Here is an 18,261-nt window from a genome sequence, read left to right as displayed (position 1 = left end):
AAACGTTGACTTGAACGTCACTACTCTTAAAAACTTGAAAACATTGTCCTATATTATAAAGAATATAGCCAAAGGATTTTAAAAGCATCTGCAGTTGCTAAGAAACTGTTGGATCCAATTTTGTTAATCTGCCATAGCAGATAGAGTATATTATCTCAGAAAATTGATGGCACAGATCTGGTTGCATAGAAAATAATAATATTTGGAAAACAAATTGTTTTAAAATTCATTGGCATAAGGTCCCTTTCTAGAGATTTGTAACTTATTTCATTTGGTATGTTAACTATGCAAGTTTTTAGTATTCATTTACTATTACTGCATCTTAATGCTTCTCTTTATTAAAGAGATTGACCTATTTGAGTTGAACATGTAATGACCTGAAAGTATCTTTTCTCTTGGGCTCATCCAAGCACAGCTTGGAGATGGAAGGATTTATTTTCTTGAATGAAAATAGAACCATTATTGTTTTACTTCCACTCATGTTACAGATAGATTTTTGAGCTGAATCATTACAGGGTGATTTTTTTTTAATAGGGTATGTTTATTCCTCAAATATACATAGCAACTTGAGGGACTTTGATATATATAATTAAGCCCAGTGTTCAATGCTTGCTGGTGATTTCAGGAAAAAGAAAAAAAAAATGAAGCCGGGAGCAATGGCCCATGCCTGTAATCCCAGCACTTTGGGAGGCTGGAGCAGGCAGATCACTTGAGGTCAGGAGTTTGAGACTAGCCTGGCCAACATGGTGAAACACTGTCTTTAATAAAAATACAAAAATTAGCCAGGTGTGGTGGTGGGCATCTGTAATCTCAGCTACTTGGGAGGTTGAGGCAGGAGAATCACTTGAACCTGGGAGGTGGAGGTTGCAGTGAACCAAGACTGCACCACTGCACTCCAGCCTGGGTGACAGAGTGAGACTGACAAAAAAATAAAAGAGTTATCATCTTGAAAACAACCTTCAACTATGTAAGGCCAGCCAGAAGATATCATGGTCTGTCTTTAGTTGCAGCTCAAAAGTAGTTTTCTTATTTGGAGACTGCTCTTCTTAGTCTTCAGGTTTTTCAGGTTTCATTCATTCTTTGTGTCCTTGTTTTTTCTAAAGAAGGTCAAGGCCCTTGTAGTGTCTGTATTGCATTCGACATTAATTTAGCAAGATGTTTTTGAAAGAGTGCTGCATGGAATCTGTTTGAATGTACTTGTGGTTGTGTAAGCTCTTTTCTGGGCTCAAATCATGAGAGCAGGACAGATTCTGTTGAGTTACAGGAATGTTAAAAGACATGACCAGTTCCTGTTGCAGATGCATCTCAGCATTGCCATCGATGGTTATTTCCACATAAACCTGTATCCAACCCATAATAGCTATGCATTTAGTCCCATGACCCTTAGGCTGCTAAGTAAAACTGTCACATGTAATCTCCCTAAATATGTATACTTCATAAACTTTTATCCTCTATTTTGTCTTTCTTCTAAAATGAAACTATTTCTGCCTCTCTGGTTTTTATGTTAAATTACTTCTCTGTTTTTCTCAGAGATCTAGAGAATATGGAAAATTTCTGGAGCATATCAGTCCCTATAATGCAATATTTTGTTATAATGTAGCATCAGCATCCTTGGAAGCTTGTAAGAAATGCAAAATCTCTCACTCCACCTTAGACCTACTGAAACACAATCTCTAGAATTGGGGCACAGCAGTCTGTTTTAGCAAGTTCTCCAAGTGATTCTTACGTATTTAGCTAAAAACTGAAAAGCACTGCTTTAGTTTATCCTTTTTCTTTGTTGTTACAGCCCTAAAGACTTAGCTCTAGCACAATCTTAAGACTCTTTTAGAAAAGGCTCCTCCTTTATATTCAACTTATAGATTCCCAGCATGACATGGTTCAAGCGTAGGGTCAGTGTAAATTTTCATTTCATTCCTTGGTTACTGCATTATTTCCCAAGAGTTGTGTCTAGACTTTTCAAAGACTTCCCAAATATTAGGTGAATTTTAAAGTTTGTTGCTGTTGTGTAATAGCTAGAATTGGAAAATATTCGGAAATGTTAAAGCCTCCCTCCCAACATGTATTTTTATAAAATGAGGAGAAGAATAAGTATTCAGAGTGATATTTTGATACCCCTTATAGGCCTTAGATCAGCTTGTTACTTAGGAATATCAAAATACATTAGTTATCATTTGGTTTACTTATAAATATGTCATGTTGAGAATTTGAATGCTATAAGAGAATTTATTCAGGTAATTATAAACTTGCCATGTTTTAATGTAACAGTCCAATAAATTCAATTTGACTAAGTTTATGAAGCACTGGATATATGCAAGTATTTTGGAGGATGTAAGAAAAAATGGTCCACACCTATTAAAATCTTAGTTTTAAAATCTTATATTTTAAAATTTTGTCCAGTTTAGTTGGAACTATGAGAAAGCTTGACAAAGACAACATCATCATGTTTTAGTAAAGCTAGTAAGCTTTTATGATTTCATATATCAAAATCCTCAATATTTTTAATAGATACAAAATGCACTAACTTTTAGAAAATAAGATGAAAGGAGGAAATGCCCAAGATCACTTAATGTACTTTTATCCACTTGAAACTATCTAGTTGGTCTAATTTAGAAATACACATTTTACTGGATAATACTTTTAAATCAGATTTGGTCATTGATGTTTACCTCTGAAGTGTTGAAATTCTCATATGCTGGAAACATGTTGTTTTTTTCCATTCCACTGAGGACAGGAAGGGGAAAGATACATGTAATTCAGTGACTTGTCTGCTTTTAAACTTAAAGCTGTAGGATTTTAAAATCTGATCATTATATCCCTTAGCAACCTGTGAGCAATTTTTCAACCCTGTGAGACCTAGAACTGCTTACGTTTACAGTGTTATTTTTAACCATAAATCATCTGACTAATAGACATTTAGTTGTGTGTGCTTGACATATTTTATAATTCTAAAATTATATAACAACTTATCTGTAGTATTAAATGTGCTTTTATAATGATTATTTGCATAAAGACAGTTTAACCTTTGTTCTGAATAAGTAAATATTTGGATCCTTTAGTATATTTGTAGTTCACACAACTGGAGGAGACGAGTTCTAACTTCTCTTCTGCTGTCCCCTCAGTCTTGGAGTTTTTGCAAGCAGAGCCATGAGCATCCATTTTTACGTCTACCAGAATGAATCCATGGCTCTGTTAGTTTGTGCTTCAGCCCTAGTTCTATGAGGTCTGGTTGGGAACATAGAAATAAAATCAAAAGGTTTTGTTGTCTAAAGGCAACAAATAGTCCTCCACAGGTCAACAAAGCAGGGCTTCTCTTCTTTGCTTGTGAGATAGCAGTGGATCCTGGGGACAGAAAGGCTTTGAGCTCTTGCCTGGAACCTTAAGTCATGCTGCCTGTCTCCAGTGCATACAGAGCACTGAACACATCATCCTCCTCATATAATTAACGTTTAGTTTTAAAGTATTTTTAAATTGTGGTAAAATACACAAAACATCTTGGCTGGGTGCAGTGGCTCACACTGTATTCCCAGCATTTTGGGAGGCTGAGGTGGGTGGATCACGTGAGGTCAGGAGTTCGAGACCAGCCTGGCAAACATGGCAAAACCCCATCTCTGCTAAAAATATAAAAATATAAAAATTAGCCCGGTATGGTAGCATATGCCTGTAATCCTAGCTACTCGGGAGGCTGAGGCAGGAGAATCGCTTGAATCTGGGAGGCAGAGGTTGCAGTGAGCCAGGATCACGCCATTGCACTCCAGCATGGGGGACTCAAAAAAAATAAAAATAAATGTACATTCTAACTACACAGGGCACAGCTCAGTGTTATTAAGTATATTCATACTTCAATGCAACCATCACCACCATCCATCTCTAGAACTCTTTTCATCTTGTAAAGCTGAAACTCTATACCCAATAAACAGTAACTTCTCATTCCCCTGTTTCCCCAGCCCCTGGTACTAACATTCTACTTTCTGTCTGTATGAATTTAACTACTATAGGTACTTCACATAAGTGGAATCATACAGAATTTATCTTTTTGTAACTGGCTTATTTTGCCTAACAGATTGTCCTCAAGATTCATTCACGTTGTAATGTATCGAAATTTTCCTTTTTAAAGCCGAACAATATTCTATCGTATGCATATACCACATTTGCTTTATTCATTCATTCCTCAGTGGACATTTGGGTTGCTTCTGCCTTTTGTCTATTGTGAATAGTGCTGCTATGAACATGGGCATATAAAATATCTCTGAGATCTGGCTTTCAGTTCTTTTGGGTATATAGCCAGAAGTGGAATTGCTGGATCATGTGGTAATTCTATTGTTAATTTTTTGAGGAACTGTTCTCCACAGCTGCTGTAACATTTTACATTCTCACCAACAGAGCATACACATTCTAGTTTCTCCATTTTCTCTCCAGCGTTTGTTATTTCCTGGTTTTTTGACAGTAGTCATCCTCATGAGTATGAGGCGGTATCTCATTTGCAGTTTTGGTAAAATAATGTATTTTTGGAGCATCAAAGCCAACTAGTGATAAGTAAACACCTTTTCTTAAATATGGTATTCCTCAGCGTTTTCATTTTCTAAGTTGAAGGACTAAAAAATGTTCTGTCAAGAGCCGTGGTGGAGGAAGGCATATATTTTCCCCCAAAACTTTACCCATCTCTACCCCTACTTGCAAGAATAGAGAAAAAGGTTAGTCTTTACTACTGTGTTCCAGCGTTGGCTTCTATCTTTCTTCAAGGTTAAGTTTTTCTTTCTATTTTTAGATGAACTAACATTCTTACTAAATATAAAGTGAGCTCTTTGTTCCACATTTGCAAACACAGCGTCTTGTAACTGCTGTAGGAAAAAAAAATCAATACTTCCCTAACAGGCTGTTCTGTGTACTTAAATATAAAACTCCAACAGCCCAAGTAGCAGGTGCCCTAAATACTTCAAAATAAGACCATGTGGCCGACAATTAGAGATAGAGAAAGTATACTAAATCTATGGTGTAAAAAGAAGTCATTTAAATGAAGTTTATTTTGCTGTTGCTGTACATAGCTCAAAATTGCTTTGCTGGTTCTGTAGGAATTAAATTTTCTGTGGTTGGAGAGCCTGTTCAGGTTTGCAGATTCCATGTTCCCAAAGTATGTTTTCAGCAAATAAGCTATTCTCATGTATTCCTGCACAGTGACTTAAATGTAGGTGTGGCTTCTCTGACCTTCTTACTGTCAATGGAAAAATCAGGCTACAGAATGTGGTATATGGACTTTGTTTGAATTGTGATTGAAAGAAACCAGCTATACATGACATGTTTTAAGACCATCAGAGGAAATTTTAATATAGGCTGGGTTTTAAATTAATTCAAGGAATTATTATTTGTTTTTGTTAGGTGTAATAAAGGCATTCTGATTCTATATTTGTAAAATGTCCTATCTGTTAAAGATGCTTACTGATGTGTGTACAAGTAGACTGATACAATGTCTCAGGCCTGCTTTAAAGTACTCTAGAAAAAGAAATAGTTGAGGTATTAGGTAAAATGGGAAGGACAAGAGTCTTGATAATTATTAAAGCTAGGTGATGGACGTATGGAGTTTTTTTTTTTTATTTTTTTATTTTTTTTTTTACTATTTTCTGTGATTTTGTGTGCATTTGAAATTTTTCATATTAAAAAATTTAAAGAAGAAAATTTGTTTGTAAAATATCATAAGTGGAAGAGATTTTTTAAATGAGATTCAAAAGTGCTCAAGCAAGTGCATGCTAATATGGTCTTCATTAGAGAGGCCAAGGGATGCCAGGCTCCGGAAAGACTAAAGACCAAGATAGTAACATAGAAGCTCTGAATCTCATCTCCAACTCAGGCATGGGAGAACTATTTGGGCTGGCAGGAAATTCAGTTTCATTTTGTATTCCCTCTCTCTTCCATCCTCCTTTTTTCACACACACCCAAAGCTGTGCAAGGGTTTATTAGACAGAGTCAAGGCAGCAGAGAGAGCATAGCTGGGGCTCTGCTGGGGCGCAGCCTCTGTGACTGGACTTTGAGCCCCAGCAGCCATCTCCTGGAGCAGGGTTGTGGAACAAATGCAAGACCTGTTAATCTCAGAATTTGTGAGCCTTTGCCCTGACAGAAATTTTCTTCCCCCTTTTTTCTTTCCCCCAACTCAATTTCCAGAACATCTTGATAAGCTGTTTAGTGGGTTTAGGCTTTTTAAAATGACAGTAAGAGTGATTGAGTTCAGGTTGCATGGGTTTTCTACCCTGACAAAAATAACTGAGGGAAGGAATTGCAAATGCTAGCTGCTAGTTACTGGCTGGAATTGTATATGTTGATAGAATGAGGAAAATATAGGGAGAGCTATGAATTTATATTTCAGTGAGTTTGTCAGTCTTGAAAGTATTTATTCTGGCTGGGCACTGTGGCTCACGCCTGTAATCCCAGCACTTTGGGAGGCCAAGGCGGGCAGATCACGAGGTCAGGAGATCAAGACCATCTTGGCTAACACGGTGAAACCCCATCTCTACTAAAAATAAAAAAATAAAAAATTAGCCAGGCGTGGTGGTGGGCGCCTGTAGTCCCAGCTACTGAGGAAGCTGAGGCAGGAGAATGGCATGAACCGCGGAGGCGGAGCTTGCAGTGAGCTGAGATTGCGCCACTACACTCCAGCCTGGGCAAAAGAGCAAGACTCCGTCTCAAAAAAAAAAAAGGATTCTATTGGGCAGTAAATATACAATTAGATTAATAAAAAAGTTTCTTTTGAGGTGTTCCTGCTCTGATGAAAACTAAGCAGTCCTTTGGGAAAGACAAAGGAATATCTAGGTCAAAAATAAAGGTAGGAATGCAAAAGGAGTTATGAGCCACATTTCTTCCTCACACATAATGGGTAATAATAAGTAATTTAGAGATAGTGATGATACGGCCCTGATGAATGGAAGAACACCAGGGTTTTTGGTCTTGCACCGATTTAGATAAAAGGACACACACACATGTGGAGTGCTTTTAAGGAGCGAAAAGTTTCATAGGCAAGAAAGAAGAAAACAGCTCCCTTGTACAGAGACAGAGGTGGGGGGGCTTGAAACAAAGACTGCGTGAGCAACGGAAAAATGGTCAGTTATATCAGAGGCTGGAAGAGGCGATGTTTGATTTGCATGGGCCCAGGGGACTGGTTTGACCAGGTGTGTCATTCACATAGCCGGCAAAAAACCTGGCCCTCCCACCTTAGTCCTTTAATATGCAAATGTGGGTCGCCATGATGTTCTGAACACGTGGTGTTATCCGGAGGTGGCCATGACACTTGGCACAGGTGGTGACAAGGAGAAAGCAGGAATCGCCATATTGGCCATGTCAGATAGACCTAGTTTTTAATCGCTGGTATTCGCATATTGGAGTTTGCCAGCCTGGCTCTTTAGCCGCCTTTTCTGTTAGAGAAGAAAAGTTTCGGGCGGTTGCTTTTTATTGCAGGAAAATTTTCACTGAGAACCTTTATCCCTGCTATCTGCCTAAAAGTTATTTCTTAACTCCTTTATTATTCCCCTTTTAAAGAGAAGTAAACCTAACTGCTGTTAGGGGATGTTGGATGACGATTCTTTCTGGCTACTTCCTGTTGAAAAGGGGTGTCGTGTGGGGGAACAGGAATTGGGCCTTCTCCTGAGGTTGATTTAAGGGTTTTTGGAAGAATAGCATGTCTGTGTTTGGCTTTGTTTGCAGCACTGTCTGGAGTTTAGTTACCTTTAGGCAAAAAAAGATAAATTTTCAAAGAAGATTTAAAATACAGGGTTAGAATGTGAGCATTAAGATTACCACCATTAGTGGGGGTCCTATAGACCATAACTGACAGTAGAGTTTGACACTTGATTGTTACACCAATGGATTGCAGTACTGTTTTGCCTTTACTAGATGTGCTGTACATTACCAGAAACATTAATATAAAAGGAACATTTTTCTTGAGGAAAAGCATGTGTTTCCCCCTTGACTTGCCATTAGAGAGTAATTTTAGGCTTAGGCTATTTTTGTACCTTGCAATATGATTAGGAGAGATATGTTATTGGGTGGCTAAAATAATTTTAGCATTAATTTGACAATTTCTTTTCTTTATTTTTAATAACTTCCACAGACTCTACAACATACCTAAACTTTCTGACTTGTTCTAAACATCTTTCCTTCAAATAACCAGCTGTTTTTTTTTTTTTTTTTAGGACAAGTATTTACCATAAAAATCTTTCCTTGTATAAAATCTTTTTTTAATAACCTTCTTAAAGGTTATTAAAAAACCTAGCTTAAAGTGTATTGTATTATCAACCTTTAGTAAAAAGCCCTATTAAACTTAGTGATAGTAAAACTTTTATACTTACTTTTTATCGCCAACTATAACTTTTGCTATAAGCAAAACAACCTTGAGTAAATCTTTCCTGCAATTATTAATCCTGTTATAAGGATGATAATCAGACAAAATATTACAGCAATTAGAATTTTTCAACCAGAATTCCACATTGTGGGTAACACAGTGTATAGTTTTGGTGCAAATAGTAGCAGGACGATAACAGTTCCCATAAGAGTGGCATAGTAAATAATTTCCATTTAAAATTATTTCTTTACTTGCCAAGATATAATCTCCTTCGTGGATTTATAAAATTACAAATGCCATCCCATGTATAATTCAAATTTGCTTGCAAATATGAGTTAAAAAGAAGTTTTAATATTTGGTGGTGAACTTTGAGAGGAAAGGTTAGGTAGGAGTGGGATTAAGATGAATAGCCCTTACTTAGTTGCTTGTTTTTTTATGAGTTTTAGCTTAAGATTTTCTATTTCTTCACACTGATGTTTAGGACATTCTCTGGGCTGTCAGGGGTTGCTCCCTTAGCTTTTTAGGCTTTGACTTGAGTGTGATGTATCCAGAAGTTGATTTCTGTAACTTTTATTGCCGAAGGGATTGAAAGAAGAACAGCGTAGGGCCCTTTCCAGCTTGACTTATGGAAGGAGAGAGAGATGAGAATTTTTGCTAATACTAAATGTCCTGAGTTGAATAAAGATGGCTCTATTTTCTGGGGTTGGGCTTCTGCTAGTTGTGTCAATTTTTGTTGGAAGTAATAGAGAAGTTACATGCTTAACCAATTTAGAGGTTTTCTGCCTGAAAACAATATCTGAGCACATTAATAAGCTTTATCCTTTCCCAAGTGAAAAGATTGGTGAAGGATTTTAAGAACTTTCCATTGGCTGGAGACTGGCAAATGGAGTTTGCCATTATTTGACCATAGCAATCTGAGGACTGGAAAGTATGCCCTTGAGAAGTGGCCTATTTTATTTCTATAGGGAATACTGAAGTTTAATTTCTTTTATTGGAGCCTTCCTGGATTAGAAGAGGTTTGAAGCATGTTGATGCCTTAAGGCTTCCTTGCCTTTGACCTAGCTGCCTGATTAGTCAATTTATTTCCTTTGGCTACTTCACTTGTTTCTTTTTGATGTCCCCTACAATGCATTCTTGCTATTTCTTGTGGAAGAAAAACTGAGGATAATAATCTATTGATTTTCTGGTGATATTTTATAGGAGAGTCATTAGTGGTAAGAGGATATCTTTCCTTTCAAATGGCAACATGAGCATGGAAAATTAGGAAAGCATACTTGGAGTTAGAATAAATGTTAGCTACCTTTCCTTTGCTTAATTCAAGTGCTCTTGTAAGAACTATCAGCTTAGTGAATTGAGCACTGTGCCTGGGGAGAGACATTATTTAGAGTGACTACTGCTTATCCTCCCTTACGTATTTCTTATTTTACTGGCTGTTAGCTAAGAGTTTTCCCTAGAGGACAGTAATTCTGCCACATTATGTGGGGTATAAACAGTTAAATTATTTCCTAGGGTTAACTTGGAGGCTTTTTTGACTATTATGACAATGGCTTGGAAGCATGTGTATGTAATAGGTACTCCTAACTGCAACTAAGATTGAGAAAAATATTGGATTAGAGTTTTTCCTGAGATACCCCTTATGGTCTTGCTATGGGAAGAGGGGAGGCCTGGTTTAGAGAGGAGAAAAGAAAGAGACTGGCTTTAATGTTTAGAAGGAGGTTTACTTTCCTTGCTTTAATTATCAGAATTACTCAGAGTTCTCGTGCTATAATGGCAGTTTGAGCCGCTGGAGCCAGGGCTTGAGCCCTAGGACCCATCAGTCCTGCTGGACCATCTGTGAGACTGGTCCTGAACCCAGTGACCTCCACCTCTGGGAGGCAGTTCTGTCTCCAGTGGTCTCCACCACAGGGCTGGATAGGGTTGAGATGGCTTTTTCTTGCTGCCTGGGCATTCCTTTTTAAAATGCCCTGGCCTGCCACACTAATAGCAACTAGCAGATGCACTTTGGGGATCCTGGACTTAGCAAGCCTGCAAAGCTGCTGCTAGAGCCTTTGTCCTTCTCCTGAGCTTTTTCTTTTTCCTTTGGGCCTCCTTCTGGTCCCTATTATGAAAGACCAAAGTAGCCACCGTTAGGAGGCTTTCTAAGGTGCTGTTTGGTCCCATAGCTTGCTTTTGTAGTTTCCTTTTAATATTGGGAGCTGCCTGTGTAATAAACTTGTTTTTTAGTACAAGCCATCCCTTGACTGAATTGGGGTTAAGGAGTTGTATTCTATTAGCGCCTTTCTCAGCCTTTTCATAAAGGCTACAGGATTCTTATCTGACTTGTGGTCTATTATAGACAGTTTAGAGTAATTAAGAGGTTTGGCCCTGGTTTTGCACAGGCCTTCTAAAATGCATATTAAAAAGTACTTTCTTTTTTTCATTTATTTCCTGAGTTGTTGGGATTTCAATCAGAAGTGTTTACTGGAACTGCTTCCCTCCCAATTGGGAATGGTGTTTCTACAATTTTTTTGCTTTCCTTATTTGTTTTCTTCCCTTTTGTGGTATTATGGGAAATATATTGCTCACCTCTGAAATTGAGCTGCTTGTTTTTTAGCTACCATTAGGTTCCAGTTTAGGAGCAGTATAACATCCTTCCTTGTGAAGTGAAATACTTGAGTTAAATTTTGGAAAACTTCTGTATACCTATTAGGGTCTTTGGAAAATCAGCCTAAGTTTTCCTTTATTTGCCTAAGGCTCTGTAATGAGAAGGGAACTTAAAGGGGCCCCAAATAAGGGGGATTTTTAGGTGGTTCCCCTGGAAGTTGCTTTTTTAATTTTGGGGAACTTGTTCCCAGGCCCTGCCTGATAAGATTGCTAAAAGAGCTGGGTTGCAAAGGTTTGGTAAAAATGCTATGTCCTCGTGCAAAAGAAAATGAGTTGCTTTTCTCTTTAAAGTTCTGAGGTTAAGGAAGTTCTGGTGTTTTAGAGTGCACTTCAGAGGGGTGTAAGCTGAAGATAATTTATTGCCCATTTAGAAAAAGAAGTAAGAATAAAAGCATTTTTTTAGTCTTCTTCCTTTCCGTATGACCCAGGGTGGAGGAGAAGACAGGGAGAATTCTCTTGACTTTTCCCTTTCTGGTTTTTGGATCTTGGCACCATGTTAAATCTGTCGCCCATGGTTGAAGGCATGGTCCTGCAAGTCATGGAACTGGATGAACTAACTAAGTGATGGATGGGACTAACCACGCTTACCCACGCAACCTTAGCTTGTCCACCTTGTGTGATTCCCCTTTGACTTCCTATATTTGTGATTTGGCTGGCCTTCTAAAAAATGGATCTTGGAGAGACTGTGTTGCCTTTGAGCAAGGCTTCTTTAACAGAGGAAATGTGCTAGATTGCCTGCTATTGTGGCCCATGCTAAAGCACTTACCTTTAAAAAAAATGGTTCCAGTTAACTTACGAACTTAAAATCCCCTACTAATTAAGTACCATTTTAATAGGAAACACTATAGGTGCCTTAAAAGAACGTGGAAACCAAATGGCTGTCTTTTTGCTGATGGAAAAATATTGAGACTAGCATTTGGCTACAGAAGATATCTTACTCCCAACTGCTGAAGGAAGAACTTTCCTGTTCACAGAAATAGCAGTAGAAAAATGTAAAAAGGAAAAGTTGCAAAGCTTCAGTGTACTGCAGAGAACTAGCAATGTGTCATGCATTAGTGAGAAACAATTAAGTTACATTTGTTGAAACCTTGAGAGAGAGGAAAGAACTACATGACTTTGGTGATGTAAAGGGACTTTCAGATGGGCACAGGTCTGAGGGTTGTGTTTGGAGCTGTATTTCTGGCTAGATGCCCAAAGCACTTTGATCACTTTAACTCACACTGACACTCAACCCAAGGTAAAATCAGCCCGCCTCACGTGATAGGCATTCTCTGATGGTGTAAGGTCTCTGGGGAGCACCCATTCCCAAGAATGGAGGACATCCCAGATGCCCCAAGGTGCAGCTAAAGGAGGGGGTGAGCATCTTGCTAGTGGAGATCATGAGGACCTTGGTCCCTAGGGCACTCAGCATACAGGCCAAAGGCAAGGATATCCAGTTCCTAGTGGAGGCGGATATCTGAGACGGCCTTGGGATAACATCACAGACTGTGGTTGAGAAGTTGATGCAAAACCCTCTAGGTATCTTCAAGATAGAAGGTTGTCCAGACCAGTGGTCTCTGTCAAGGGTATGTTTTCCAGGAGGATGGAAATTCCAAGGGAATTCAGGCTTATGAAGGTCTTAGCACAGAGCTTCCCATCTCCTCCTTATCACCATATTGGTCCGCAGAGGGTAGGCAGGATCCTGTTCAGAGGGCCTTTGACAGAGGGTACTGGTGCTTACATTCTAACTAATATAGCAGAACTCCGCTGATTACATGTGACAAAGTCAAAGATCAAAACACCAAATTCATGTTAAAGAAATATATTGTCTCTGGGAGCTAGGAAGCCCACAGGTGGATCTGGCTTCAGGCATGACCATTTTCAAGAGGACACACATCAGAGCTGGCTGTTTCCCAGCTCTCCTTTGTTCTGTGTGTGGACTTTAACCTCTGTGTACTCTCAGGCTTTGTCCACTCCGTGGGAAAATGGCTTCCATCAGCTTCAAGCCTATTTCCTCTTTTCAAAGTTCCTTTTAGAATGTCGCACAGAGCCACAGATTGTTCCTGCTATGTGATGTGCCTATCATGAACCAGTCCCTGGAGCCAGGGATGAAGCTGGGTTTTGTTTGTTTGTTTAAAGAAGTCCTTATATTTCTCAGCTGTACTTCATTCTGGGCTTCCATGATCCTCCTGCCTTAGCCTCCAAGTAACTACCAGGAGTGCCACTGAACCCAGCTGAAGCTGGCTTTTTGGCAAGGCCCAGGTTATATGCCTACTCTTGAGGCTGAGGCAGTAGAGTGAGGACTCCCCAACCCCATCCCAACCACATGGAATGATGGATTAATATGGGACAAATGACACATGTGATTGCACTCTCCCATCAGAAAGAGAAAAAAATCCCTCTTCATTTCCACGCCTCAAGTTCCTAATTGGCTTTCTTGCATTTACTCTCAGACAACTTTGAGAGGAGAAATTGGCAATCCTTGCCAGCTCACCTGGTCTCTCTCTCTTTTTACTTTGTAATTCATTGTAATCAGGTTTTCACTTGCATTACTCTTCTGCCACATCTAAAGGCCTGTAGTGAGTCCCATCCCTAGGATAGTATTAAGAATTCATTGTAGAGCCAGCTAGCTGGGTGACTTTGGGCAAGTTGCCTAACTTCCCAGGATTTTAGCTGCCTTCTCTGTAAGTGGGAGGTTGATAGTTCCTACCAACTGGAGTTGTTGTAGGGAGCAAATGAAATTACACATGTGAAGCACCCAGAGCAGTGCCTGCCATAGGGAGTGCTTACAAGTACCAGATGTTATTAAGGAGTCACTGCATTTGACAACCTTGCCCCTCTTTGCTTCTGAAAGCCTTCTCTTCTCTATCATTTCCCATTGCCTCTTTCCCACTTCCCCTTCCCTAACCCGCACCATGTCCCTTCGGTCGGCTCCTCTCTTGTCCCAGCACATGTGTGCCCAGGCTGTTCTGTTCCAAAGTGTTCCTTTTATATTTTGCCACAGGTTTCCCCCATGTGATTTCATTCACCTTGTTTATCACTGAGAGTTCTGAAATAGTACATCTCTAGCCCAGGCCTCTGTCCTGAGCCCCAGACCAGGCTCTTTGACAGCTGCTAGAGTATTCAGTGTTAGAAGTACCTCAAACATGCCCCAAACTGAAGTCGTGATCTTTCCTCCTATCTTAAGTTGGCTTCTGTTTCTATAAATTTGATATCATTTAATAGCAGTGTTTACTCTCACTCACGCTCTTGCCCCTTTTCTGTATTACTACGGCAGCTGCTTTTGAACCAATCTTTGTCATATTTATTTGGATAACCTACTTGGCCCTCCAGCATCTGTCTCCCTGCTACAGCCCATCTTCCACACTTTCCCAGTTATTTTCATACAAAATAAAGCTTTAATCGGTCACCACCACCCACAGCTGAACTACCCTTCCACTCAGCTTAGCTTACAAACCAAGCCACCCTCTTTGCCAACACTTCCCTCACCCAACCCTGACCCCTGCCACTGAACTTCTGAGCGTGACACACCATGTCTGGCTAACTTTTTGTATTTTTTGTACAGATGAGGTTTCACCATGTTGCCCAGGCTGGTCTTGAACTCCTGGACTCAAGCAGTTCTCCTGCCTTGGCCTCCCAAAGTTCTGGGACTGCAGGCGTGAACCACTGTGCCCGACCCTTTGTTTTTTCTTGATACTAGATTTGTAGCTTAGCTATAGCCCAAATACCCATTGTGATTTAGCTATTTACAAGTATTTCTCCTAATACAGTGTTTAACATACACTAGACATTCTTATTTCTTGAGTCACTCAATGAATAATGACTGAATGAGTTGATAAAATGGAAATACAGTAAACACATACAATATAGAATAAGGTACATTTTTATGATCTTGACATTCCCCAAACTTCCCAAACTGTCTGTGAAATGAATAATTTGTTCCTTATCAAAACATGTACAAGAAAGAAGTAACCACTACTGCTTTGTCTCTTTTTGTGTTTATAGTAATTTCAGTACTTAAAAATTCAAATCATTTCTTTGACTGCTATAATGCCTTGTTGAGGAAAGTTGATGTGTAGAGACAGAAGATACCATGACCTCTCTGGCTTACAGACTGTAGGGAAGTTTTTCTAAATTCTCTTCTCTCACATTGGTAGCATATGCAGTATTGCAACATGGCCCTTCAAATCTAAAATATTCAACTATGTGCAGTAACAGGTACCCTTCTGTGTCATCGAGAGAGGGAAGAAAGTTTTATCATGATAGAAATACTAATATACTCTAATATACTCTGAGGATATATTAGAGAGTGAATACTTGAGGGTAGAAATAATCAAACAACTCTTCTTGATGCTGGATATTTTAGCCTAAAGGAAAAAATAATACATGGGTTTAGCTTTGAAATGTTTCAACAATTTCAGTGATTGTCCAGAAGTCATTGTGTGCCCACTTTCCTCATGTGTTCATCTATTGCCAGTGTTACTTTCTGTGCCAAGATATAAAAAACTTGCTATTGACTTAGTCATGTTCTTGCTAATGTCCCATAGCACTGAAAATAAGGTCATTATGCAAAGATGGGGGCCCACCTTCCAAAGACAGTAGAGGTTTCCCAAGGCACTTCCAATTCCCAAAAACAGTGAATTCACAAACATCCACATGTTTTCCCAGCTCTCATCTCAGTCATCATTTTAGCTCCTCCCCAGATTCTTTCATGTTCACGTTACTTAAAAAACCCATCTAAGCCAGGCGCGGTGGCTCACGCCTGTAAACCCAGCACTTTGGGAGGCCGAGGTGGGTGGATCACCTGAGGTCAGAAGTTCAAGACCAGCCTGGGCAATATGGTGAAACCCCATCTCTACTGAAAATACAAAAATTAGCTGGGCATGGTGGTGCATGCCTGTAACCCTAGCTACTCAGGAGGCTGAGGCAGGAGAATCACTTGAGCCCAGAGGTGGAGGTTGCAGTGAGCCGAGATTGTGCCATTGCATACCAGCCTGGGTGACAGAGCAAGACTCCATCTCAAAAAAAACACTCAAGAAGAATTATATCATACAGATAAGAACCACCTAACCACCTTTTACGTATGCAAAAATCACCCATAATCTTACCATCCAGAGATAACTTCTGTGGTTAACATTAGGGATATAATACTCTAGACTAAGATAGATATATATGTGTGTGTGTGTGTGTGTGTGTGTTTTATTAAAATTATTCCTATACATACTGTCTTGCACTTGCTTTTTGCTTTTTCACTTAATTATATTGAAAAACTTCACCTATGTTACCTTTCTTCAGCCTTATTTTAAATGATCACATAAAAATTTTACTGTATGCCTGTACAATAATGTACATAACCAATTCCTGATTATTTATATAATTTGTAATTGTATCTCATGGATTATTTTCTTGCTTGAGGAGACAACTGTAATTGAATATATTTGTAGCAATAGTTTTAAACAAATTTTATATTAATTTCTGAAATCATATTAAGATTGAATATATTGAAACTCAAATATTTTTCTCACTCTAGGCGAGCACAAGCTTCATTTTATCCCTGCCCTGATTGGCCCCTTCCTAGAAGTGACCTTGATACCCCAGCCAGATCTTCGGAATGTCATGATTCCAATTTTTCATGATATGATGGACTGGGAGCAGAGGCGGAGTGGCAACTTTAAACAGGTAAGCAGAAGTGCTCCTCAGAAGAGTTGGAAGAGTTTCAGCTCTCCTGAAGCATCTGTGAACTTCCAGATTCAACTCTGAGTTGGGAAATGAACACTGGGCCAGCAGACCTAGATTCCAGCCTGGCGTATCCACTCCCAAGCCACACAGCCGTGGATACTTCTCACATCCTGTGTTGTCCTGAGCCTCCAGTGAAGCCCTGAAAACCATTTGATTCCTTTTCAGCTGAAAAATTTTGTGATTTCCAAGATCTGTATTTAAGAACTTGCAGAGACTTTATTTGCACCCAGTTGGACACAGAGCACACAGAGCAGAAGAATCAAGAGTTAATGATTAAACTCATTGAGCTCTCGGTGGTCTGCACATTGTATTTGGCGAATCGCTTAGCTTTGAGCATTTGATTCACAGTATGTTTTATTGCTCTTTGCTTGAAGCATTGAGAATTTAGAGGAAAGAGCTGTGGAAATTCTTACAAAGGAAATTCCAAGGGAATGAGCTTACCATTTCTCATTGACATAGGTTCTAACAGTTATGCTCCAATTTTGGGAAAACAGGCATTCTTATTACAAAAGCAGATCTCTTAAGGAATCCACTGCTTTTGCCCTGCCAGGTCCTTCATTTTGGAGATAGTAGGCCTACTGTCTGTTCACACACTCATGGCACAAACCTGTGTGCCCACAGAGTTTGGCACTTCCTCATGCTTCTCCAGAAGAAGCCTCCCTCAAATCTCAGGAATGGTTGTCAACTGGTCAAGCAATCTGACTGCAGACATGGAACCCTCCTATTGCCAAAAGCATGGGTGTTTCGCCTGTATTGGTATACACATTTATTTACAAGAAAGCTGATAAATGAATGAAAGACTATTTAGAAATTGTACTTAGGAAAGAAAACTCCATTTTCCTTCCCCCTTGTCTTTACCTCTTGATTGAAATTTGGTTTAAAGGCGTAATAATTGGACTTAGTCTTTTGACAAAGTCAAATATTCCTCCCAGTCCCTAAATGTTTTAACTCTCTCTGGCCATAGAGAAGTTTTTCATTTTCTGTCTCTTCTACCTCAGATAGATATAGATGAAGGAATATTTTTCCATTCCTGATATTCAAGTTCCAAAGGATTTACATCCTGGAAAATATAAATGTTTTGACTACAGTTTTCAGGAAATATGTCCTTTCTCTCTCGCTGCTTATTGCTGACTTAGACTATTGCTGTGGATCTACCATCTGTACGTGGGTAAGGCAAGTTCTCAACTTCAGCAAAGATCTAGTGCAACCTCAAACTGTTTTGAGAAAGAAAATAGATGTAAAACACATCAAAGATTTAAATTAATGTATGTGGATATGTTAGTTTCCTGATGTCCTTATATATAGTGATGTTTAAAAAAAAGAAAAAAGAAACAAGACTTGCCAGTTTTTATAGCTCTTAAAAAAGAATTCAAACATTTAAACTGGGCTGCAAGCATTTGTGTTTGAATCAACAAATAGATAGATGTCTTTGGCAGCAATAAACGCTACCCAGCCGGGAATGTGAAGTCAACTAACTCTATCTAGATTAGTCCCTTAGAATTCCCAAGAGATGCCTACTATTAGCCGTGGCCGATAATGTCACTTTCACACAATTTACCATGGCTTTTTCCTTGGCA

At 39.1% G+C, this 18,261-nt stretch overlaps 1 protein-coding gene across 2 annotated transcripts in view; it reads left to right on the top strand.

Moving 5' to 3' along the window:
• Window positions 1–18,261, top strand: part of DOCK4 (dedicator of cytokinesis 4) — a 473,748-nt gene that overhangs the window by 388,861 nt on the left and 66,626 nt on the right. For both annotated transcript variants that reach the window (XM_023228190.3, XM_023228191.2), the window contains exon 31: window positions 16,476–16,624. In XM_023228190.3, the coding sequence (XP_023083958.1) occupies window positions 16,476–16,624 (149 nt within the window). The remainder of the gene's footprint in view (window positions 1–16,475; window positions 16,625–18,261) is intronic.

Source organism: Piliocolobus tephrosceles, chromosome 8 (assembly GCF_002776525.5).
Source record: "Piliocolobus tephrosceles isolate RC106 chromosome 8, ASM277652v3, whole genome shotgun sequence".
NCBI lineage: Eukaryota > Metazoa > Chordata > Mammalia > Primates > Cercopithecidae > Piliocolobus > Piliocolobus tephrosceles.
The sequence above is the reverse complement of the archived record's forward strand: the minus strand, read 5'-3'. Positions and strand labels throughout refer to the sequence as shown.